This window comes from Hypanus sabinus, chromosome 7 (genome assembly GCF_030144855.1).
Source record: "Hypanus sabinus isolate sHypSab1 chromosome 7, sHypSab1.hap1, whole genome shotgun sequence".
NCBI classification, from domain to species: Eukaryota; Metazoa; Chordata; class Chondrichthyes; order Myliobatiformes; family Dasyatidae; genus Hypanus; species Hypanus sabinus.
The window spans coordinates 15,816,263-15,841,710 of NC_082712.1; the positions used below are offsets into that span (position 1 = coordinate 15,816,263).

Sequence of the window (25,448 nt, forward strand, 5' to 3'; positions counted from 1 at the left end):
GTGAATGTGAAATGTCATGTGGATAGGGTGTTGAAGAAAGCTTTTGGTATGGTGGCTTTATAAATCAGAGCATTGAGTACAGGAGTTGGGATGTAATGTTAAAATTGTACAAGGTATTGGTAAGGCCGGATTTGGAGTATTGTGTACAGTTCTGGTCACCGAATTATAGTAAAGATGTCAACAAATTAGAGAGAGTACAGAGGAGATTTTCTAGAATGTTACCTGGGTTTCAGCACCTAAGTTACAGAGAAAGGATGAACAAGTTAGGTCCTTATTCTTTAGAGCGTAGATGGTTGAGGGGGGACTTGATTGAGGTATTTAAAATTATGAGGGAATAGATAGAGTTGACGTGGATAGGCTTTTTCCATTGAGAGTACGGGAAATTCAAACAAGAGGATATGAGTTAAGAGTTAGGGGGCAAAAGTTTAGAGGTAACACGAGGGGGAACTTCATTACTCAGAGAGTGGTAGCTGTGTGGAACGAGCTTCCAGTAGAAGTGGTAGAGGCAGGTTCGATATTGTCATTTAAAAAAAAATTGGATAGGTATATGGACAGGAAAGGAATGGAGGGTTATGGGCTGAGTGCAGGTAGGTGGTACTAGGTGACAGTAAGCGTTTGGCACAGACTAGAAGGGCCAAGATGGCCTGTTTCCGTGCTGTAATTGTTATATGGTTATATAATTGCAGTTGCTGGTACCTTCCACAGGACTTGCAGAATTAGGCCATTTGGCCTGTTCAGTCTGGTCCACCATTCCACTTTGGCTGGCTTCTGAATCCCATTCCTCTGCCGTCTCCCCGTAACCTATCGAGAACCTACCAACCTCCACTTTAAGCATACTGTGAGTGACCTGGCCTGCAGAGCCATCGGGCAACTAATCCCACAGAATCACCACCCTCCAGCTAAAGAAATTCCTCCTCCATTCTAAAGGAGGTATGCTCCGTTGTGAGGCTCTGCCCCCGGTCCTAGATTCCTCCTCCTTCGGAACATCCCCTCCATATTCACTCAGTCATTCCCTGTACACCAGCCACAGTGCTCGGGGAAGTGGTGCTATCATGTTAAAACTGCTGTTGAGAGGCAGTGGAGCAGTGTGTATGGATCGTGGATGCCTCCGACAGAAAACACGGTTCACTTACGCTGACACTCCAGTTCCTCCTTGAGCCAGGAGCCATTGGGCAGACAGCGGTAGAACTGATAGCCGGTCGGAGCATATCCTGTGAAACACACCACCTCCACCAGCTCCGCCACTTGGTAGCGAGGCTTAGATACCTGTAACAGACACAGAAGGCAAAGGGTGCTGGGAGATGGACTGTATTGTGCCTGAAGGTCAGTACTGGCAGGGATCTGTTTTTGAATCTCTGCTCTTTGTGACTTTTATAAATGACTGATGAGGAAGTGGAAGGGTGGGCTGGTAAATTTGCAAATAGTTCACAAGGCGCAGGATAGATATGTCCCACAGAGAAAGAAGGTCTGAAATGGCAGGGGTAGGCAACTGTGGCTGACAAAGGAAGTTGAGGACTGCATAAAAGCCAAGGAAAGGGCATATTAGGTAGCAAAAGTGAGTGGGAAGTTGGATGATTGGGAAGCTTTCAAAATCCAACAAAAGGCAACTAAAAAAGCTTATAAGAAGGGAAAAGATGAAATACAAGGGCAAACTAGCCAATAATACAAAACAGGTATTTAACTGAAAGTTTATTTCAGTTATATAAAGAATAAAAGGGAGGTGAGAGTTGAGATCGGACCACTGGAAAATGATGCTGGTGAGGTAGTAATGGGGGGACAAAGAAACGACAGATGAACTTAATAAGTAGTTGGTATCAGTCATAACTGTGGAAGACACCAGCAGTGTGCCAGAGGTCCATGAGTGTCAGGGAGCAAGAGTGAATGCTATTGCTATTAAAAAGAAAAAATTGTAAGGCAAACTCAAAGGTCTTAAGGTGGATAAGTCACCTGGACCAGATGCACTACATCCCACAGTCCTGAGAGAGGTTCCTGAAGAGATAATGGATGCATTAGTCATGATCTTCAAGAATCACTTAATTCTGGCATGGTCCCAGAGGACTGCAAATTCCATTCCACTCTTTAAGGGAAGAAGGGAAAAAGAAAGGAAATTATAGGCCAGTTAGCCTCACCTCAGTGGTTGGGAAAGTGTTGGGAGTCTATTATTAAGGATGAGGTTACAAGGTACTTGAAGACTAATCATAAAATAAATCAAAATCAGCAAGGTTTCTGTCAAGGGAAATCTTGCCAGACAAATCTGGTAGAGTTCTTCGAGGAAGTAACAACTAGGGTGGACAAAGGAGAGGTAGTGGATGTCATTTACTTAGATTTACAGAAGGCATTTGATTAGGTGCCACACATGAGGCTGCTTAGCAAGATAAACTGGAGGCAAGGCAAGGACAAGATAGTGCTGAACAGCCACGCATTTGCTTGTATCTTTGGAAACAGCTCTATTTCTATCTTTGATACCTCTTTTTTTCCCTTTCAGGGTTCTTTTGAAGACCCTGACCTGGAGTTACACTCTGACCTCGGTTCTTTGCGGGAATGGGATCCATTGTCAGGGCCTCACAACCGGCAGCTTTTTGATATGGCAAGGGCGCAATCTGGAAGGTGAGTGTGCTTCAGGGTTCTGGATTTTCATGGCTCTGGACACGGGCTGATTCTAGGCCGGTGTCCCTGACCGAAGCATCGTGGGAGAAGACGGAACATCAGGAGCAGCGGGTTAGCTGCTGGGTTTGTTGTGTGGCTACACCTTTTTAGTGCCAAATCTCCGGGAGCAGAGCTCGGAAAAAAGCGACACAAAAGTCTTTTAAGATTGCAATCATCCAGTTGTTTGTTACGTCTCCCCTTTCGCTGTGAAACGGGACACCTCTTTCTCCCTCACTAGGGAGAGAAGGAGCCTGTGTTATGTCAAATTATCGGGTGAACATGTAATTTTTGGGGTACTGCAAATCTCTGTCTTTATTGATGCTTTGCTGCAGATTCGAGTGCTCAGTGGAGGGTGCCGATGCTTTTTGCTGGTGGGGATGGATGTTGGGGGGGTGGTCATTGCCTTGCTGCTGTTTGTGCATGTGAGGGGGAGCTGGGGGGGGGGTTTAACGGTCATTCATGCTTTGGGCACTCCTCTGTTTTCATGGATGTTTGTGACGATAAAGAATTTCAGGATGTATATTGTGTACATTTCTCTGACATTAAATGTACCTATTGAAAATCCTATGAGGTTACAGGACAGAAACTGACATGGGTAGAGGAATGGCTGACAGGCAGGAAGTAGTGAGTGGGAATAAAGGGAGCCTTTTCTAGTTGGCTGTCAGTGACTAGTGGTGTTCCTCGGGGGTTCAGTATTGGGACTCCTACTTTTCACATTGTTTGTCAAAGGTTTAGATAATGGAATTGATAGCTTTGTGGAGTATTGTCTAGAGTTTTCAGCCCCATATCTCAGAAAGGATATGTTGACATTGGAGAGAGTCCAGAGGATGATTCCGGGAATGAAGGGGTTAACGTATGAGGAGTGTTTGCCAGCTTTGGGCCTGTACTCACCGGAATTTAAAAGAATGCTGCGGGGGGTGGGGGCGGATCTCATTGAAACCCACTGAATGTTGAAGGGACTGGATAGGATGGATGTGGAGAGGATGTTTCCTATGATAGGGGTGTACAGAACTAGAGGGCACAGCCTCAAAATTGAGGAATGACCTTTAGAACAGAGGTAAGGAGGAAGTTTTTTAGCCAGAGAGTAGTGAATCTGTGTGATTCTCTGCCACAGACTGCGGTGGAGGCCAAGTCAGTGGATATATTTAAGGTGGAAGTTGATAGTTTCCTGATCGGTCAGGGCATCAAAGGATATGGTGAGAGGGCAGGTGTATGGGGTTGTGTGGGACCTGGGATCAGCCATGATGGAATGGGGAGCAGAATTGATGGGCTGAATGGCCTAACTCTGCTCCCATATCTTATGATGTTATGATCTACTGGTGAAATGACTCTGGTATTAGGCATTTCAATCCTTGGAGGGAGACACTGTCTGTCTGCTCTCTCTATGCCACTCATAATCTTATAAACCTCTATCAGATCTCCCCTCAGCCTCTGCCACTGCAAAGATTGCCCATGCAGTGTCCACATCTCTCAGCAATCTCACCGGGTGCTGGCTACGAAGGGATTAGCGTACCTTATGAGAAGCATTGCATGGCTCTGGGTTTGTACTCGCCGGAGTTTAGAAGAATGAGGAGGTAATCTCTTTGAAGCCTATCCAATATTGAAAAGCCTAGATAGAGTGGAGTTAGAAAAGATGTTTTCAATAGTGGGGAAGTCTAGAGCCAGAGGGCACTGCCTCAGAATAGAGGGGCGCCCATTATTTATTTATTTATTTATTTAGCCAGAGAGTGGTGAATCTGCAGAATGTATGGCCACAGACGGCTGTGGAGACCAAGTCATTGAGTATACTTAAAGTGGAGATTGATAGGTTCTTGATTGGTCAGGGTGTCAAAGGTTATGGAGAGAGGGCAGCAGGATGGGGTCAAGAGAGAAAATAAATCAGCTATGATGGAATGGCAGAACAGATGAGATGGGCCAAATGGCCCAATTCCTCTCCGATGTCTTATGGTTTTCTCATGATCTCGGCAATTCAAGCTAGGATGTGCATCTGGATAGGATGCTTCCTGTAAAGACTGGTGAGGGTCAAAGTGGATATGGTGGATTTCCTTAGCTCCAGAGCTGATAGAAGTCTCTGAAACCATGAGACATTGTCAGAGGTAGATGGTCAGAATGTTTCTCTCAGAGTAGAAATGTCTAATACTAGAGGTGGGGGTGGGGTACGGTTCAAGATTCAAGATTTAAGATAGTTTAAGATAAAGAACAATAATAATAACACACAGTTGATATAGATACATCAGATAGCTTATGTACATAGATTGATTGTATGTCCATAAAGTGACACTAGGCACGGGAGTGTGTGTACGTAAGGTGACTGACAGGAAATGACAAGGTAGTGGTGGTTGAGGACGTGTCTGGGTGGGTTAGTGGGTGGAGGTCTCGATCAGCCTCACTGCTTGGGGAAAGTGACTGTCTTTGAGTCTGGTGCTCCTGGTGTAGATGCTACATAGCCTCTTCCCTGATGGGACTGGGACAGTCCATGAGCAGGGTGGGTGGGATCCTTCATGACGTTCCTGACCCTTCTCTAGTACAGGTAATTTCGAAGGAGATGTGTGGGCTGAGGTTTGTACACAGAGTGGTGGGTTCCTGGAATGCACTGCCTGGATGGTACTGGAGGCAGATAGAACAACAATATTCTTGAGGCTGTTAGAGAGACACATGAATGTAGAGGGATAGGGACCATGTGCATGATTTAGTTTAATTCTTCATAATGTTCAGCACAAATATGGTGGCCCAAAGAGCCCTTTCCTGCCCTGTACTCCTCTCTGTTCTACAATTGGCCAACGTCTTCCCCACCGTCCTATCATGAAGCAGGAAGCTGAGAGGGTGCAGACGGGTTGTCCTCTGTTCTACAATTGGCCAACGTCTTCCCCACCGTCCTATCATGAAGCAGGAAGCTGAGAGAGTGCACATGGGTTGTTCTCTGTTCTACAAATGGCCCAAGTCTCCACCACCATCCTATCATGAAGCAGGAAGCTGAGAGGGTGGGTACAGGCTGTTCCCACCCAGCCTGTGTACAGGGGTTAAAATACCCGATTAGCAAATGATGTTGTAGACCAACAGTCTGGAGACATTAGTTCAAATCTTACCAGGGGAATTAGATACATAGAACCTTGAATATCAGCACAAACTTGTCTCGGTAAAAGAGAGGCCTAAAACAACCCATTGTACCCAGTCCCACCTGGTTACCAAACCTTCTCTGGGATAAGTTCAAAGATCAAAGTAAACTTATTATCTAAGTATGGATATGTTATCATAATCAAATTGAGATTCATTTTCTCACAGGAAAAATAAAAAAATGCAATAAATTTGAGAGAGTTGCCAGGATGTTGCCTGGATTAGCGAGCCGGTGCTGTAACGAGAGGCTGGACACGGAGTTGTTTTCTCTGGAGTGGCGGAGGCTGAGGGGAGATCTGATTGAGGTTTATCAGATCATGAGAGGCATAGGCAAACAGATTCTGTTGCCCAGGGTTGAAATGTCTAACAGCAGAGGGCACACATTGAAGGTGAGAATCGGTAATTTCAAAGGAGATGTGAGAAGCAGGTTTTGCTTTCACTCAGAGTGGTGGGTGCCTGTATGCGTTGCCTGGGGTGGTGTCGTGGCAGAAACATTAGGGACTTTTAAGAACCATTTAGATAGACACACGAATGTGAGGAAAGTTGAAGGATATGGACATCGTGTTGGTAAAGGGGATCAGTTTACTTGGCCATTTGATTACTAATTGATTTGGTTTAGCACAACATTGTGGGCCGAAGGGCCTGTTTCTGTGCTGTACGCCTCTGTTTTTTGTTCACCAGTTGCCTACCACTGACTCATGGCTTTGACTGCTTTCGTTTGAGGGTAAGGGGTTAGCACTTACCCTAAGGTAGCCGTTCTCTGGAGGGTCAGGTTTGGGGCAGTATATGGTGCCATCACTGGGTTCTGTTGGCTCTGGGTCCACCATCTCTCTCCGTTCCTCGTCATCACCGATACATAGGGTTTTCCTGAGAACGAGTAGAGACACTCAGCCCAAGCCCACGTGTAGCAGGAACCATTATTTCTTGAGACACGCTCCTGACAACCCCTCTCCCTCTCTACCCACAAGGAACCAGAGGTCACTCCAGTCCCAATTCCCTTCACTCATCCACCAGCACTTGCTCCTGCCTGGTCTCCCCCTCCCCGGATTTATTTTCTGTCCCCCGCCTCCCACATTCCTGATCCTTGGATCATTCCATCAGTCCAGACCAACCACAAGAGCATGGCTGGGATATGCCCAGCCTCCCCTGTTCGGAGGCTCAGGTGTTGTTGTGCTAACTCCTGACCAACACGCGTGCAGTGTTAGCACGTTAATGGTGCTACGTAAATAGAGACTGGCATTAACATGTTAACGGTGTTATACCCTCAGCAGCCACTTTATTGCCCACCTCCTCTGCCTAATGAAGTGGCATGATAGCAGCTACATTTCATCAGGAGTCTGAGAAGAATTAGTATGCAATCAAAGACACTTGCACATTTCTTCTGAAGTACCATGGAGAGCATTCTAACTGGTCACATCACTGTCTGGTACGGAGGGGCCACTGCACAGGGTTGGAAAAGGCTGCAGAAAGTTGTAAACTCAGTCAGCTCCATCATGGGCACCGGCCTCCCAGCATCAAGGAGACCTTAAAAAGGCAATGCCTCAAAAAGGCAGCATCCATCATTAAGGATCCTCATCACCCAGGACATGCCTTCTTCTCATTGCTACCATCAGGGAGGAGGTACAGGAGTCTGAAGACATACACTGAATGTTTCAGGAACAGCTTCTTCCCCTCCACCATCAGATTTCTGAATGGACACTGAACCCATGAACACTACCTCACTACTTTTCCTCTCTTTTTGCACTACTTATTCAATTTAAGTTTTGTTTTTGTATATAGTTCTCATTGTAATTTATAGTTTTTATTTTCAAGTTTTCCAATGTCCTGCTGCGACAAAATAACAAACTTCATGACACGTGCCAGTGATGTTGAACCTGAGTCTCATTCTGATTCTGTCAGTTTGAACCAGTCCTGCCATTCTCCTCCAACCTCTCTCACTAACAAGAACTGCCACCTTTTGTTTTGTTTTACATCACTCTCTTTAAACTCTAAACTGTTGTGTGAAAATCCCAGGAAATCAGAAGCTTCTGAATTACTCAAACCACCCCATCTGGCACCAACAATCATTCCACAGTCAAACTGACTGAGATCACATTTCTTCCCCATGCTGATGTTTGCTCTGCACAATATTTGATCCTCTTGACCATGTCTACGTGCTTTTATGCATTGAGTTGCTGCCACATGATTGGCTGATCAGATATTTGCATTAACAAGGTGTACAAGTGTACCTAATGAAGTGGCTATTGAGAATATAAATGGTAGCCTCCTCCCAATGGCCAATCCAAACCCCTCCTCCCAACGACCAGTCCAAACATCTCTTCCCAACAACCAATCCAAAACTCTCCTCCCAACGGCCAATCCAAACCCTTCCTCCCAACGACCAGTCCAAGCATCTCTTCCCAACAGCCAATCCAAAGCTCTCCTCACAGTGGCCAATCTAAATCGCCCTCCCCCACAACCAATCAGAGCTGAGAGTTCCTGAACCAGAGGCAGGATGAAGGGCTCTGTTGGATGGTCTGGGAAGCCCAGCTGTGGATGCCTGTGGCTCGGCAGATCTTTAGGAGACCCTCGGGGAGAGATAGAGTGTGAAGGGACTGAACTCAATTGCCAGTAAGCTGGCGTGGACACATTCTGATTTGAGCTGGGCTGTTCAGGGACATTTCCACCTGGGGCCAGGGCAATTGGTGAGGCAAGCCTACCCATCAGCGAAGAGGGCGATGGCGCATGGCTCCTGCTGGCTGGCCTGACCCGCGCATCTCTTCCCACCATGTCGTGGAGCCGGGTTGTCACACCGGCGGCTCCTCCTCCTTCGGTGAGAAGCATCGCATGAGCTCCACGACGACCAGCAGCTCCAGGACCCGTCTTGCACGTCTGCGGGGAACACACGCGCACATACCGTCAGATACAGTGTGCAGGGAAAACACTGTCCATTGCTGCACTGAAAACACAAACACTAACTGAGTTTTTGAACAAAGGCTAATGAATTTCTGTGGTGTCTCTGGGTGAAGTTAGTCTTCTGTGGGAGTCTGTATGAGTCCATATGCAACTGCAAGACTCTGTGGGAGTCTGGTCCGAGTCTGTGGGGATCTGTATCAGTTCGTCAGTTCGTCAGGGAGACAGCAGCAGGCAGAACAGACATGGCATTCACCAGGTAATTGAAGACCCAATGGTGCATGGAATCATTAACTGTATCCAAATGTTGAGATCCATGAAGTGAAAGTGGGATCATTGCTTTGATGTGCATCATCTCTGTCATCATGGCCAGACTTCAATGGTGGCCAAAGCCTGGGGAACAGTTTCATATAGTCCACTATCTCTGTCCTTTCTCAATCTCAATACTACACTGGCAGCTGAGGCGTTGATCACAGAAGTTGCAATGTGGGTTGTCAATAAAAATGAAATAAAGTTGGCCACTGAAGCTTGAAAGGATAGTCTGCAGAGTCCATGGACAACCTTTACAAGCTCAGGCTGCCTGACATATCTTTGAACTTGCTCATTGGCCTTCCCCCATGGTCCATCAAAAAGGTCATCACCATCCTGCGGAGCAGAGCAACTCTGTTCTCCGGTGAGCTAAAACCTCTCTACTCCCTCCTTCTGCTCCGGCTGCAGGCCGCTTCAGTAAACCGTACATAATCTCCCCACCAGTGTACGGAGTGTCAGTCAGGGCACCGGTTCCTGAAGATCCTAGGTCCTGGATTTCTAGGAGTCTGTTGGAGTGTGTGGCAATCTGGGGAAATCCATGCGAGTCTGTTGGAGTCAGCAGGACTCTGTGGGAGTTTGGAAGACAGCAGTGAGACAGATTTCAGAATTGAGCATGGACGTTGATAGGGTGATGGAGTTCAGGAATGTTTCTAGACATTGGCAGGGCGACAGAACAATCGTGGACATTGGCCTGGTGACAGAGTTCAGGAATGATTGTAGATGTTGGCAGAGGGATGCTGTTCAGGGATGTTTGTGGACATTGGCGGGGTAACGGAGTTCGGGACTGACTGTGAATGTTGGTGGGGTGATGGACTTAAGGAATGATTATGGGAATTGGCGGGGTGATGGAGCTCAGGAATGATTGTAGACATTGGTGGCGTGATGGCCTTCAGGAATGATTGTGGATGTTGGCTGGTGACAACATTCAGGAATAATTATAGACACTGGCAGCATGACAGAGTTCAGGAATTTGGATGTTGGGGAGGACTAAGTCTGCTTTGCTGAAACCGAGTTGAAAATAAGAATATAAGAGATAGGAGCAGGAGTAGGCCAATCGGCCCCTCAAGCCTGCTCCGCCATTCAACAAGATCATGGCTGATCCAATCTTAACTCTAGTTATCACCGAATCCCACAAGGCAACAGTGCCAACCAACAGGGCACCATGCCGCCCATTTTATTTTATTATTCATCCTGCCCAAACCCATGTGATCACCCGGGGAAAAAAAAAACGATTTGCCAATTGTGGAGAAAAAATCTGGAAAATTCCTCTCCGACCCATCCAGGCTATCGAAAACTGGCCCAGGAGATCACATGGCTGATCTAAACCTAGCCTCACGTCCACTTACCTGCTCGCTCACCATATCCCCTAATGCCATTTTTATCCAGGAAAATGTCTATCTCCGTTTTGAATATATTGAGTGTAGTAGCTTCCACAGCTCTCTGGGGCAGTAGATTCCACAGCCCCACTACCCTCTGAGTGAAGAAATTTCTCCTCATCTCAGTCCTGGAACGGCATCCCCTTATTTTAAGATTATGCCCCCTAGTCCTAGTTTCACCCATCATTGGGAACATTCTCCCCGCATCCACCCGATCAAGCCCCTTCACAATCTTATATGTTTCAATAAGGTTGCCTCTCATTCTTTGGAACTCCAATGAGTAGAGTCCCAATCTACTCAACCTCTCATCATACATCAACCCACCCATCCCCAGAATTAACCTAGTGAACCTTCTCTGCACTGCCTCGAGAGCCAGTATGTCCTTTCTTAAATATGGACACCAGAACTGCACGCAGTACTCCAGGTGTGGTCTCACCAATACCCGGTACAACTGCAGTAAGACCTCCCTGTTCTTATACTCCATCCCCCTAGCAATAAAAGCCAGCATTCCATTGGTCTTCTTGACCACCTGCTGCACTTGCATACTAACTTTTTGTGTTTCCTGCACCAGGACCCCAGATCCCTTTGCACAGAAGCACTTTCCAGTTTCTCTCCATTTAGATAATAACTTGCTCTATTATTTTTCCTGCCAAAGTGCAAGACCTCACACTTGTCAGTATTATATTTCATCTGCCAAATGTCTGCCCAATCGCTCAGCCTATCTATGTCCCCCTGCAGGGTTTCAATGTCCTTCGCACTCATTACACTCCCTCCCATCTTTGTGTCATCAGCAAACTTCGATACGTTGCACTTAGACCCTTTCTCCAAATCATTAATGTAGATTGTAAAGAGTTGGGGTCCCAATACCAACCCCTGCGGAACACCACTAGTCACCAACTGCCAGTCTGAGAATAAACCATTTATCCCAACTCTGTTTTCTGTTAGAAAGCCAATCCTCCACCCATGCCAGAATATTATCCCCAATCCCATGATTTTTTACTTTAAGTAATAATCTTTGGTGTGGCACCTTGTCAAATGCCTTTTGGAAGTCCAAATACACCACATCCACTGGTTCCCCTTTATCTACCCTATATGTTATGTCCTCAAAGAACTCCAACAAATTTGTCAAACATGACTTCCCTTTTGTAAAGCTCTGCCAATTCCATCATGGGTACTAGCCTCCCTGGCATTAAACACTTTCAAAATGCAATGCCTTGAAAAGGTGGCATCCATCATTCAGGACCCCCATCACCCAGGACATGCCCTCTTCTCATTGCTACCATCAGGGAGGAGTACAGGAGCTTGAAGACACACACTCAGTGTTTCAGGAACAGCTTCTTCCCCTCTGCCATCAGATTTCTGAATGGACAATGAACCCATGAACATTACCTCACTATTTGTTCATAACGTACAGTATGCCGGTGATCTTGAACCTGATTCTGATTCAGACTCACCGCTGAGGGCCATCTCTGATAGTTAGTGATTACAATCCACAATGCGCTTCTCACCCTAATTCCATTTGTTAGCTGATCACCACTGACTGCAGGATTCACACCCAAAGCTGTGAGTTCTCACCTTGTTCACATGAGTCCTTTGTCCAAGCGCTGTCATTGGTTGTTATTCCTTTACCTACACCGTGTGATATATAGTCCGTGTTATAGGAGGAAATTAGGCCATTCGGCCCATTGAGTCTGCTCCACCATTCCATCATGGCTGATTTATTACCCTTCTGAAACTCATTCTCCTGCCTTCTCCCTGTAACCTTTGACAACCTGACTAATCAAGACCCTCTCAACCCCCATCCACAGCTATCTGTGGCAATGTGTGACTGACCGCAGCATCAAAGGTTACAGGACGAAGGTCAGGGAGTGGGGTTAAGGAAGGGGATAAAAAGGATCAGCCATGATGGAAAGGCAGAGCAGACTCAATGGGCCGAATGGCCTAATTCTACTCCTATGTCTTATGGTCAATGAATTTCACAGATTCACCACTTTCTGGCTAAAGAAATTCCTCCTAACCTCTGTTCTAAAGGGACATCCTTAAACTTGGAGGCTGTGCCCTCTGGTCCTAGACCCACCCACTCTCCACATCCACTCCATCTAGGCTTTTCAATATTCAATAGGTTTCAATGAGATCCTCCCTTCCACACACCATTCTTCTAAATGCCAGTGAGTACAGACCCAGAGCCATCAAATACACTTCACATGTTAACCCTTTCATTCCTGGGATTATTCTCGTGAATCTCCTTTGGACGCTGTCCAATTCCAATACATTCTTAGACAGGAGGCTGGTCAAGATGCCTCATGCATACAATGCTCTTTTTGTTAACATCTTTTGGATAGGTCATGAAACCACTTTTTCACCACCTTTCTTTTATGTCTTAAATTTGTTGCTCATCTTGAATGTGATTCTGGAACAGTCGGAGCCCATGTTTTGCTGTTTGGAGACCGGTTGGGGGCTTCAGCGCTCTGCAGTCCTTGAGAGGTTTCTGGGAGGCAGAGGCAGTGTGAGAGAATCTCGTGGTGAGAAAGCTGCAGAATGGACCTGAGCTGATATTTGGCTCCATTTCACCGATCATGGCTTCCATTATTTGCAGTTTTAAGCAACGAGGGAGATTGAAGCATTGAAGAGAGTGCAGAGGGTGAATGCCGGCTGCTTGCCTTTTGATCGGTTGCTCTGCACTGGGGAGGGGAGAGCCTGCTGCTGCCCAGAGAGTGTTGCTCAGGTGATTTCTGCGCTTTGGATGTGGACTTTGACATATTTTCAGTCTTCCAGTTTTTATATTCTGTGTTTTTTCATCCGATCTATTTTTTGTGCGGGGAAGGGGGATTTGGGGAACGACATGCCTGATCCATTTTTCTCAGATGTTGTGTGGGAGGAGGGACTTGGTGTGCCTATCCTGTTTTTTTTAGTGGGGAGGTGGGATTTAGGGGAGACGGTTGATGATCGTGCTCCCTTTCTTTCCTTTCCTGCTTTCATGACGACCTGGAGACCTGATAGAGGTGTATAAGATGATGAGAGGCATTGATCGTGTGGATAGTCAGAGGCTTTTTCCCAGGGCTGAAATGGTTGGCACAAGAGGACACAGGTTTAAGGTGCTTGGAAGTAGGTACAGAGGAGATGTCAGGGGTAAGTTTTTTATGCAGAGTGGTGAGTGCGTGGAATGGGCTGCCGGAAACAGTGGTGGAGGCAGATACGACAGGGTCTTTTAAAAGACTTTTAGATAGGTACACGTAGCTTAGAAAAATAGAGGGCTATGGGGAAGCCTAGTAATTTCTAAAGTGGGTACATGTTCAGCACAGCATTGTGGGCCGAAGGGCCTGTATTGTGCTGTAGGTTTTCTGTTTTTAATTTCAGAGATGTATACTTTGATAAATGAACCTTTGAAAACTGCTGACAATAGTCCAAGTGTGATCTGACCAATGCATTATAAGGCCTCAGCATAAAGTGTGTTAATAAAGAACACTTCCATTTCTCTATAACTGCACTAATCCTGCTGAATGTTACTTTAATTTTTGCAATGTTATTTCTTTTTCAGTAACTAATGCCAGCATTTCCCCGTTGATAGATGTTTTAATAGCTGGCCAATATTTCCCAAGATGTTAAAATGCTCTGGGTCCTCCGAAGGATCCAGGGAATGTTGGCAGATTATGGAATTGCAGCCATTCTTGTTAGGGTCTGATGGACTGCTTGGATTTCACCTGTTACTTCAAACTTGCACTTGCATTCTCTGTTCACTTTTAACACTTTAAGCGTCTCAGGTGTGAAAATGGAAACAAAATGTTTGTGCAATGGCTCTGCATTTCATCCGCTCCCAGTACTAATTCCCAACAAGCTGGTCACTGCTTGGCACGGGAACTTCACTAAAGGGGACAGGAAGACTCCTTCGCCCTGTGGTCAAACCCTCCCCACCCCACAACCCCAACCACCACAACTCTATCACTTCCTGTCAGTCACCTTCTGTGCAGACACTCCTGGGCCTCGTGTCTCTTTGTGGACATACAATCAATCTGTGTGTGTAAGCTACCCGATGTATTTATATTTAATATGTTTTAAAGCGATTACTGTTTTCTTTACCTTAATTATGTTTTTTTTTGTTTCTCCCTCTTTGGTTACTTTTAATTGGCTTCTAATGGTTCACAAACCTCTGATCAACCACTGATCTCTGCATCTTTCTGTGACTGCCCTATCTTCAATACAGCACTGAGGATTGGCAAACCACTTTGTTGTGAACCTCCACTCCATCTGCAGGGTTTCCCAGTGACCAACCATTTCAATTCCCATCCCCATTCCCACTCCGACATGGCCTCCTCTATTGCCAAGATGAGGCAACCTTCAGGGTGGAGGGGCAACACCTCATATTCTACCTCGGTAGTGTCCAACCTGACGGCATGAACATCAATTTCTCTAGCTTTTTTCTCCCACCTCATTCACTCTTCAATTCCCTCTGGTGCCCCTCCTACTTTGCTTTCTCCCATGGTCCACTCTCCTCTCCTGTCTGCTCAGATTCCTTCCTCTCCAACCCTTTGCCTTTTTCCACCTATCACCTCCCAGCTTCTCACTTATTCATTTCCAGAGATGCTGCCTGACCTGCTGAGTTCCTCCAGCATTTGTGAGTCTGGCTCTGGATTTCCAACATCTGCATATTAAGAGCAAAAGGCCATAAGATATTGGAGCAGAATTCAGCCATTTGGCCCATTGAGTCTGCTCCACCATTTCATCATGACTGATCCAATTTTCCTCTTGGCTCCCAATCTCCAGCCTTCTTCCAGTATCCCTTCATGCCATGACCAATCAAGAATCTATCAACCTCTGCCTTAAATCTAGATAAAGACCTGCCCTCCACAGCTGCCTGTGGCAAAGTGACATACTATTCTCGTGTTTATGATTTGTGGCATTGAGGCCCACTGGGACCATGCGGCTCACAGCAGTAAAGTCCCATCAGCCCCATCCCGCCAGCCCCAATGCCTTCTCACTGTCGAGAGACCCAAACAATTATCTGACATGAGGCTACGCTATTGGTTCAGTGTTGGGAAATGTACGGTCATGCACTTAGGTAGAAGGAATAAAGGCCTAAACTATTTTATAAATGGGGAGAAAATTTAGAAATCAAAAGTGCAAAGGGACTTGGGAGTCCTTGTGCAGGATTTCCTAATGGTTCATTTAGGGGTTGAGTCAGTGGTGAGGAAGGCAAATGCAATGTTAGCATTCATTTCAACATGACTAGTGTTATGCTGAGGCTGTATGAGGTGCTGGTCAGACTGCACTTGGAGTATTTTGAGCAGTTTTGAACTCCTGATCTTAGAAAAGATATGCTGGCATTGGAGAGGGTCTGTATTCACCAGAATTCAGAAGAATGAAGGGGAATCTCATTGAAACCTATCGAATATTGAAAGGCCTAGATAGAGTGGATGTAGATAGGATGTTTCCTGCAATTGGGGAGACCAGGGCACAGCTTTAGGATAGAGGGATGTCCATTTAGAACAGAGATGAGGAGGAATGTCTTTTTCCAGGGGGCGGTGAATCTGTGGAATTCGTTGCTCAGATGGCTGTGGCGGCCAAGTCATTGGGTATGTTTAAAGCGGAGGTTGATAGGTTCTTGATCAGTCAGGGTGTCAAAGGTTATGAGAGAAGGCAGGAGAATGGGGCTGAGAGGGATAATAAATCAGCCATGATGGAATGGGCCAACAGGTCGTATGTCTGAAAGTTTTGCTGTTTCTTATTAACCTTCACTGTAAATTTATGTTGTTTCTGTTCATTGCAACCGTCTCTCTGAACACACAAAGCGATAAACACACACCACTACTGCTGAGGGACAATACAAAGCACAAGCAGCAAAACACATTCAACATGGACGTAAGGACAATCATTTTAGGAGAAACATTTTAATGGCCAGTAACATCATGAAAGATCCCATCCACCTGGCTCATGGACTGTTTGTCCCACTCCCATCAGGGAGGAGGTTATGTAACATCCACAGGACCACCAGACTCAAAGACAGTTACTTTCCCCCAGTAGTGAGGCTGATCAACACCTCCACCCACTAACCAACCTTCCACACCCCCAACCACCACTACTTTATCATTTCCTGTCAGTCATCTTATATACAGACACTCCTGTGCCTAGCATCACTTTATGGACACATAATCAATCTGTGTATATCAGCTATTTGGTGTATTTAAGTTTATTGTGTTTTTTTAATTATTGTGATCTTTATTTTATTCTGGGTTTTTTTTGCTTCATCGGTTCTAGAGCAGCAATTATTTTGTTCTCTTTTATACTTGTGTACTGGAAATGACATTAAATAATCTGTAGATGTTAAACATGCTGCTAGATCTTAAGTCAGTTCTAAATTTGTTGGAGATTGTTGGTCAGCCATGATGGGATGGGCTGAATGGCCTCACCTTCTCCTACAGTGTTATGGTCTGATGCTGTGGCTCTGGGCTCCGGTGCGAGTTTACCTGAGGTGAAGTCCGGTAAGCGATATTCACAGCTGTCCCCGTACGTCCCTGCCTTACAAATGCACATACAGCTGTTGTCCACCATTACAACCTTGCCGTTGTTGGGGCACGGACGGCACCGACAGGGGTCGAACTCCTCCATGTACTCCAACACGGCTCGCTCCAGATTCCGGCGCTTGGTCACCGCACAGGGAATCCCCTTCACCAGCCCCAGGATCGGCCGCAGCTGCAGATGGAAGGCATCCCTAAAATCCCAGGTCAGCCAGAAGAAACTAGGACCAGGACACAGAGGCAAAGAGCGGGAAAGCGAGAGGGTGGCTCACTGAGGTGAGGTTTACAAGGATGATCCCAAAAATGAAAAGGTTACTGTATGAGGAACACTTGGTAGCTCTGGGCCTGTACTCACTGGGGTCTTGAAGAATTATGGAGGGGTGGGCAGTTGGATCTCATTAAAATCTATCAAATATTGAAAGGCCGAGACAGAGTGCCCACTGAGGTGGGAAAGTCTAGGAGCAGAGGGCACAACAGAATTGAAGAATAGATGGAGAAAATGAGAAAGAGTCAAAGAATTGAGGGAGGAAGAGCGAGAGAAAGAGAGAATTGAGAGAGAATTAAGAAAGAGAGAGTATAAGAGGGAGGCATTGGAAAAGGAAGAGAGAGATTGGAACAGAGAGAGAGAGAGAGAGACGGACAGACATTGGGACAGAAAGAGAGAGAATGGAACAGAGAGGGAGAGAGTCAGACAGACATTGGGACAGAGGGGGAGAGAGAGAGAGGAGAGAGACAGAGACACTGGGACAGAAAGAGAGAGAATGGAACAGAGAGGGAGAGAGTCAGACAGACATTGGGACAGAGGGGGAGAGAGAGAGAGAGGAGAGAGAGACAGGGACATTGGGATAGAGAGATTAGGGAAATAGAGAGAAAGGATGTCACTGAGGTCAGGACACCAGAGAGGGAAAGGAATTGGGAGAGAGGAGGTGTCAGTGACACATTAAGTCAGAGACTGGGAAACAGAGAAAGGAGGGCAGGAATGGTTGGCGATGAACGTTGTGGATAATATTTGGGGCTGGGGTGTGGAGTCCTGGGGAATCGGGGGCATGACAGGGAGTAGACTGCAGCGTTATGGTCTTACCTTGAAGTCCACCACAGTGGGGTTTTCCCGGACGGATTTCTCCCAGTCATCGTACGTCTTGTTTGAGGGGAACGTTTTCCCCTTCTGCCAGGCGAGGGCAGCTGCATACTCCGCCCGGCCCCCCTGTACCATCGACACTGACTTCTCCGCAACTTCCAGGATCGAACCTGCCAGTGGTGAGATGATGACGGGGGTGAGGAACACAGCAGTGGGCATCAGGAATGGCACAGTGCTCACCTGCCTACAGGAAAGATGTCAATAAGATTGAAAGAGTGCAGAGAAAATCTACGAGGATGCTGCCAGGACTTGAGTTATAGGGAAAGGCTGAGCAGGGAAGGACTTTATTCCCCAGAGCATAGGAGAATGAGGGGAGATTTGATAGAGGTATACAAGATTTTGAGGAGTGTAGATAGGGTTAATGTAAGCAGTCTTTTTCCACTGAGGGTGGGTGAGACTAGAACCAGAACGAAGGGAGAAAGGTAAAATGTTTGAGGAGAATCTGATGCACAGCCTCTTCACTCAGAGGGTGGTGAGAGTGTGGAATGAGCTGTCAGCACAAGTGGCGGATACTGGGTCGATTTCATTACTTAAAAGGAGTTTGGATAAGCACATGGAGGGAAGGGGTATGGAGGGCTATGGTCTAGGGGTTGTGTTGATGGGTCTAGACAGCGTGGACTAGATGGGCCAAAGGGCCTGTTTCTGTGCCAGTGCCCGTCTATGATTCTATCCCTCCAGAAGATAATAAATGCCCCAGACTTTGTGACTTGAATATGAAGATTTTGAATTTCAAGTTCTCCGCCATGGTATAATTTCTTCAATTTCAGTCTGTAGGGCTCACATCAGCTTTTAGTTTAAATTTTCCAGTTTACGTATCTGTAGAAACAGTTACTTTTCTTGCTAACATCCTCATGTTATCCAACATACTTATCAGTTTCTCAGTGCCTCTCTGCTGAATTCAGAAACGCTCCAATCCTGAGACCAATCCAGTCTTGAACTCCCTCCTATGGCCTCATCCAGAACACTTCCCTAGGGGTTTCAGTGTTGTTTTTGTAAACTATAGATTAATTCTTGAAACGTTGGCCAGTGTCTGTTCCCTGTCAAACTCTGCTCCAGAACTCTTGTCATACAAAGCAGCTGCCAAGCAGTCAGGGGTGTTTCCAAAACTCCTTGTACAATCACAACATCCCCACGGCCTCTGGGAACCCGGGGCCATAAACTGAGAGGGGGTATTGAGGGAGGGGGCCACTAAAACCATCAATTGCATGTGTTGGGAACAGCAAAATGATAAAAGATTAGCTTTTAGCTTTACTTGTCACATGTACCGTCGACAGATAGACTGAAATTCATCGACCAGTTCAGCAAAGATTGTGGAGGGATGGGTGGGGGGGGGGGGGGGGGCAGTCCACAGGTGTCACCACAAAGCATGCCCACGTCGTACTCACCCGAATCCATACGTCTTTGGAATGTGGGAGGAAGTTGGAGCACACGGAGGAAACCAGCGCATCCCGCCCCGCCCCGCAGGCATTTCCTGAATATGGGAGGCGAGTCTATTCCCCACACCGCCCTCATCGGCCACCTCAGAATGGGGAAGCCTCCATCACAAGGCCCAGTCGTGAAGCCTTGCCCACTGCTGGTGTGGCCTTTACTACTCACCTTTGGTCTCTATGGTCATCCTGTTGTCAGTACACCTTCTGGACTTCTTTTTGAACTTGATGCCGAAAACACGTGTCACAGTTTCAATGGTCAGACATTCCCGCAGCTCGGACTGCGTGAGGCCTGTGCGGAGAGAATCCACATGTAGTAGGGACGTGTTGTCAGGATGATGGGGGCAGGCAGAGAGAGAGAGAGAGTAATTCCCTACTCTTCCCTATCCGTGCCTTCCCTCCCTCCCTCCTCAGTCCCTTTCTCTGCACCTTCCACTGTTGGTATCACCTCTCTCCGATACCCGAGCCCCATCTCAATGCCTCCTCACCCTCTCTTTTCTCACACTCCATTCCCAACCCTCCCTCACTCCATTCTCCACAACCACACTACCCACCTCCTACCCTTGTCCTCCAAACCCATCCTGCTCCAGCAAAACCTACAAAAACCCACCTCTGACCCTACCCCACTCTCTGCATCACAGCCCATCCCCACCCTAAACTGAGAGATGTCCGCCATGTCCAACAATGACAGGACACCTGTGTGGGTGAGTCTTTCTCCACCTCACAAGCCTGGGTGCAGAGGTATGAGTGGTCTCCACAAACTGGGGGCTTCCTTCCTTGCAGTGGGTATCCATGACATCTTCTGTGCCTTGTCCTGCCCTTCTCTCTCTGTGGAGCGTTGCAGAACCACCTTCCTGGCCGTTGGATCTCCCTGCCCAGCCCTCCAGAGCTGACTGCATGATAGGATAAGCACGTCCCTACCTCACTGGGGTATGAGGCCGCCGGCTACCCTCAGCTGGCTTAGCCCGCCTGTCGAAGCTGTGTTCCGGGGTGTGGCCACTGCTGAATGTAAACAGCTACTTGTAAACAAGTGGGAACTGAGCGCCTGGTGGGAACCAAAGGTGAGTGAGCTGTCCCAGAATGGACACAACAAGCCCCTTCACCAGAGGTGCACTCCCTCCCTGGACATCATATACACAGCTATACCCCATTGCCTGATTGGAAAACCTCCTTCCCACTCACTCACAAGCCTCCCTCAATCCTGCACACACTCCAATTGCCCTCTCCCACTAAATGCCACACCCTAACACACACGTTTCTCGTCCTACACCACATTCACTGATTTAACGTTTCCAGATCCAAATGTTCCCCATTTCAACATCTCATCGACAACTGTCCCAGATCTCCAACATCCCACCACGTCATCTCCAACTCTCCCTGAAGCCCAATTTCCCATCTTCTCCTTACCCTCTCATCTCCAAACCTCCCTGAACCCCAATTCCCCACACTTCTCCTTATCCTCTCATCTCTAAACCTCCCTGAACCCCAATTCCCCACACTTCTCCTTACCCTCTCATCTCTAAACCTCCCTGAACCCCAATTCCCCACACTTCTCCTTACCCTCTCATCTCCAAACCTCCCTGAATCTCAATTCCCCACACTTCTCCTTATCCTCTCATCTCTAAACCTCCCTGAACCCCAATTCCCCACACTTCTCCTTACCCTCTCATCTCCAAACCTCCCTGAATCTCAATTCCCCACACTTCTCCTTATCCTCTCATCTCTAAACCTCCCTGAACCCCAATTCCCCACACTTCTCCTTACCCTCTCATCTCTAAACCTCCCTGAACCCCAATTCCCCACACTTCTCCTTACCCTCTCATCTCTAAACCTCCCTGAACCCCAATTCCCCACACTTCTCCTTACCCTCTCATCTCCAAACCTCCCTGAACCCCAATTCCCCACACTTCTCCTTACCCTCTCATCTCCAAACCTCCCTGAATCTCAATTCCCCACACTTCTCCTTATCCTCTCATCTCTAAACCTCCCTGAACCCCAATTTCCCAACCTCATTCCCTCCCGCTGTTCTCCAAACCTCTGCAAACCCTACTTCCCCACCCATTCTCCTTCATGCACAACTCTGAAACTCCCAGATTTCCAGTTTCCTTCCCTCTCCCTAACCTCCTGATCTGCAAACCTCCCTGAACCCCGGATTCTTGCATTCCTCCACCCAACCACATCCTGACTCTCTCCAGGACAAAAGCCACAGGAGCGATGTTAGCCAGCCTACCTGAGCTCTTGATAGTATTCCTGTCGTACTGGTATAGGAGGTCATAGATGCCGCCCACAGTCCCGGAGTGGAAGTAGTGCGTTCCGAAGTCCTGGAAGATTCGGCTGTAGAGAGCGTAGCTGTACTCCACTGGCAAGCTGCTCATGGCTTTCAGAAAGGGTTCAGATGCATGGAGGTTCGTCTCCTTCATCGTGAACTCCGACACGCCAATTTTTTTATGAATTCGTACGAAGGCAGAGTCCTGAGCAGCATCAAGACAGGCACGAGTTACATCAGTAATCGTGAGTTGCATCGGTAATCGCGAGTTACATTGGTAATCGCCTCCAACCCCACCAGACTGATATCACACTCTCTGCATACCTGGAGAGATGATAACTCCGTCCACACCGTCCCATCACACACTCCCAGGGTCAGACACAGAGTGAAGCTCCCTCTACACTGTCCCATCACACACTCCCGGGGTCAAACACAGAGTGAAGCTCCTTCCACACCATCCCATCACACATTCCCAGGGTCAGACGCAGAGTGAAGCTCCCTCTACACTGTCCCATCACTCACTCCCGGGGTCAGACACAGAATGAAACTCCCTCTACACTGTCCCATCACACACTCCCGGGGTCAGACACAGAGTGAAGCTCCTTCCACACCATCCCATCACACACTCCCGGGGTCAGACACAGAGTGAAACTCCCTCTACACTGTCCCATCACACACTCCCAGGGTCAGACGCAGAGTGAAGCTTCCTCTCCATTGTCCATCACACACTCCCAGGGTCAGACACAGAGTGAAGCTCCCTCTACACTGTCCCATCACACACTCCCAGGGTCAGACACAGAGTGAAGCTCCCTCCACACCGTCCCATCACACACTCCCGGGGTCAGACACAGAGTGAAACTCCCTCTACACTGTCCCATCACACACACCCAGGGTCAGACACAGAGTGAAGCTCCCTCTACACTGTCCCATCACACACTCCCGGAGTCAGACACAGACAGAAACTCCCTCTACACTGTCCCATCACACACTCCCGGAGTCAGACACAGAGTGAAACTCCTTCTACACCAGTGGTTCCCAACCTTTTTTTGGCCATGCCCCACCTAATCACCTCTAAAATCCTGATGCCCCTTGTGGTGATATATAATTCTTATTATTCAAAAAGTGAACTCCTATTCACCTGGAGGAAGCCTAAAAGACCATTAACTTGGTTTAAACAAGCTTCCAAAGAACATGGCATTCATGAAAGAGAAAAATAAAAGAACCAAAGGACTGTTAAAATTCTGAGGAAGAGATTACTAAGAAATTGTAAAAAAAAAGAACATTAAGTGATATTAAAATAATAATAATAAATAAATAAAACAATGCCGATTCGTTTCTACAGCATACAAAGACAGATACACCGTTTAAAAGAGATGACGCAACGTACACACCTTCACAACACCAAGAACCGAAAGCTACTGCAAAAAGCAGCATTGGCGCGACCTCATACGAGTTTCTTACGCGTTTGGACTTGTTCATTCATTCCTTCCTACATCGGTCAGTTCATTAATTTAATTATGAAAGCCATTTGATGGTTGTAATGATGGTGATACACTATATATACAGTACATATGCAATTACACATGTACATACACACAAGTATTTTTATGTATGCATACTGTATATACACATATGTATTAACTTGCGCACACACTCATACTCACACAGACTTACTAGAAAAAATTCACTGTTAATAACTCATTCTCGAATTCCCCCCTTAAAAATCAAATTACCCCCCTGTGGGGTTTATGCCCCACGTTGGGAACCACTGCTCTACACTGTCCCATCACACATTCCTAAGGTCAGACACAGAGTGAAGCTCCCTCTACACTGTCCCATCACACACTCCCGGGGTGGGACATATAAGTTTGCAGACTAAATTCTGTTTGATTCTCTCCTCATAGGGTTATATCGCTGAATCCTTACCTTCGACCTCGAAGCCTTGATCACCTCTCTGAAACTGGATGTACGTCTGGAAGATCTGGACTTGGTGCGGCCAAACAGGTTGAGGAAGTTTGTACCGCTTTTGCTGCTAATGGCCGCATCTTCTGAAGTGGAACGACTTGATTCATAATCAACGGCATCAGAATAGAATTCATTGGTCACATCATCCTCCAGGTTGGTTACCTGCATGGAGAGGAGTGGGATCGGTCAGAAGCGATCCCAGGCTTCTGGTGATTCTGCCTGCACCGAGTAATTGAAATCTTGCTTTTATTCCCCAGCTACACTTTCAAGATTGATGATTGTTTCAAGTTATTTCCGGTATACAAACATAAAGGAGAATGAAATAATTGTTACTCTGGATCCAATGTAGCAGAAAGAAACACAATAAGATCAAGAACATAATAATAATTTAAAACAGCATCAGAATAACATCAGAGGGCTTCAATACAGAGATTGAGTATGTGTGTATAAAGTGACACTGGGCACAGGAGTGTCTGTACATAAGGCGACTGACAGGAAATGATAAAGTAGTGGTGGTTGGGGGTGTGGGGGGGTGGGTTAGTGGGTGGAGGTGTTGATCAGCCTTACTGCTTGGGGAAAGGAATTATTTTTGAGTCTGCTGGTCCTGGCGTGGATGGTACGTACCCTCCTTCCTGATGGGAGTGGGACAGTCAGTCCATGAGCAGGGTGGGGGGGAATCCTTCATGATGTTACTGGAACTTTCAGTATAAACGTCCTTGATGGCCGGTGGGTGGCAGGTGATGCTTTGGGCAGTTTGGACAGTCCGCTGTACAGCAGGGTCTGTACCATGTCCTGCGGTTCGGTGAGAATTAAATCCGGGATCAGTGGGCAGCGCGGCTGGGGCCTATTCCACACTGCCACTCAATCAGAACACTGAGGGATGGTGGACACTGTCAGTGTGGCCTCAGCCCCGGTAGGCTGAGAGAGAAACGCCCATTGCTGGGTGACGATACCTCCAGGGAGATGTTGTAAAGGTTACTGGAAACACGATACTTTTTGCCAAGAATCTTCCTCGATATCGTCCTGCAATCCCTTCCAAAGATGGTGTTGTTGAGGACTTCAGCTGCCAGCTCTCCAGCCAGTGCGTTGTACCTGTGGGGGATGTGGGCAGTGAGGGTGGACATATCTTCATCCAGGAGTGCCTTACCAGCAGTGTTTGGGAGAGGCAACCTTGTACACTGCAGTCAGAGTGATAACACGTCAGACTCTACAGTCAGTCGTGTGGTGGTACATCACACACTACAGTCAGAGTGATAACACGTCAGACTCTACAGTCAGTCATGTGGTGGTACATCGCACACTACAGTCAGAGTGATGGTACATCGCACATTACAGTCAGAGTGGTGGTACATCGCACATAGCAGTTGGAGTGATGGTACATCAGAAATTACAGTCAGAGTGATGGTACATGGCACATTACAGTCAGAGTGATGGTACATCGCACATTACAGTCAGAGTGATGGTACATCACGCATTACAGTCGAAGTGATGGTACATCGCACATTACAGTCAGAGTGGTGGTACATCGCACATTACAGTCAGAGTGATGGTACATCGCACACTACAGTTGGAGTGATGGTACATCGCATATTACAGTCAGAGTGGTGGTACATCGCACATTACAGTCAGAGTGATGGTACATCGCACACTACAGTCGGAGTGATGGTACATCAGACATTACAGTCAGAGTCGTGGTACATCAGACATTACTGTCAGAGTGATGGTACATCAGACATTACAGTCGGAATCGTGGTACATCAAACATTACAGTCAGAGTCGTGGTACATCAAACATTACAGTCAG

The 25,448-nt window shown here is 47.1% G+C and overlaps 1 protein-coding gene across 3 annotated transcripts in view; it reads right to left on the reverse strand.

Annotated features, from left to right (window-relative positions):
• c6 (complement component 6) overlaps positions 1-25,448 on the reverse strand; it is a 119,823-nt gene that overhangs the window by 17,610 nt on the left and 76,765 nt on the right. For all 3 annotated transcript variants that reach the window (XM_059974261.1, XM_059974262.1, XM_059974263.1), the window contains exons 6-14: positions 24,599-24,737; positions 23,607-23,807; positions 21,645-21,885; positions 19,584-19,706; positions 17,931-18,097; positions 16,799-17,024; positions 8,460-8,631; positions 6,504-6,627; positions 1,134-1,266 (exon numbers count right to left, since the gene is read on the reverse strand). In XM_059974261.1, coding sequence (XP_059830244.1) covers positions 1,134-1,266; positions 6,504-6,627; positions 8,460-8,631; positions 16,799-17,024; positions 17,931-18,097; positions 19,584-19,706; positions 21,645-21,885; positions 23,607-23,807; positions 24,599-24,737 — 1,526 coding nt within the window. The remainder of the gene's footprint in view (positions 1-1,133; positions 1,267-6,503; positions 6,628-8,459; positions 8,632-16,798; positions 17,025-17,930; positions 18,098-19,583; positions 19,707-21,644; positions 21,886-23,606; positions 23,808-24,598; positions 24,738-25,448) is intronic.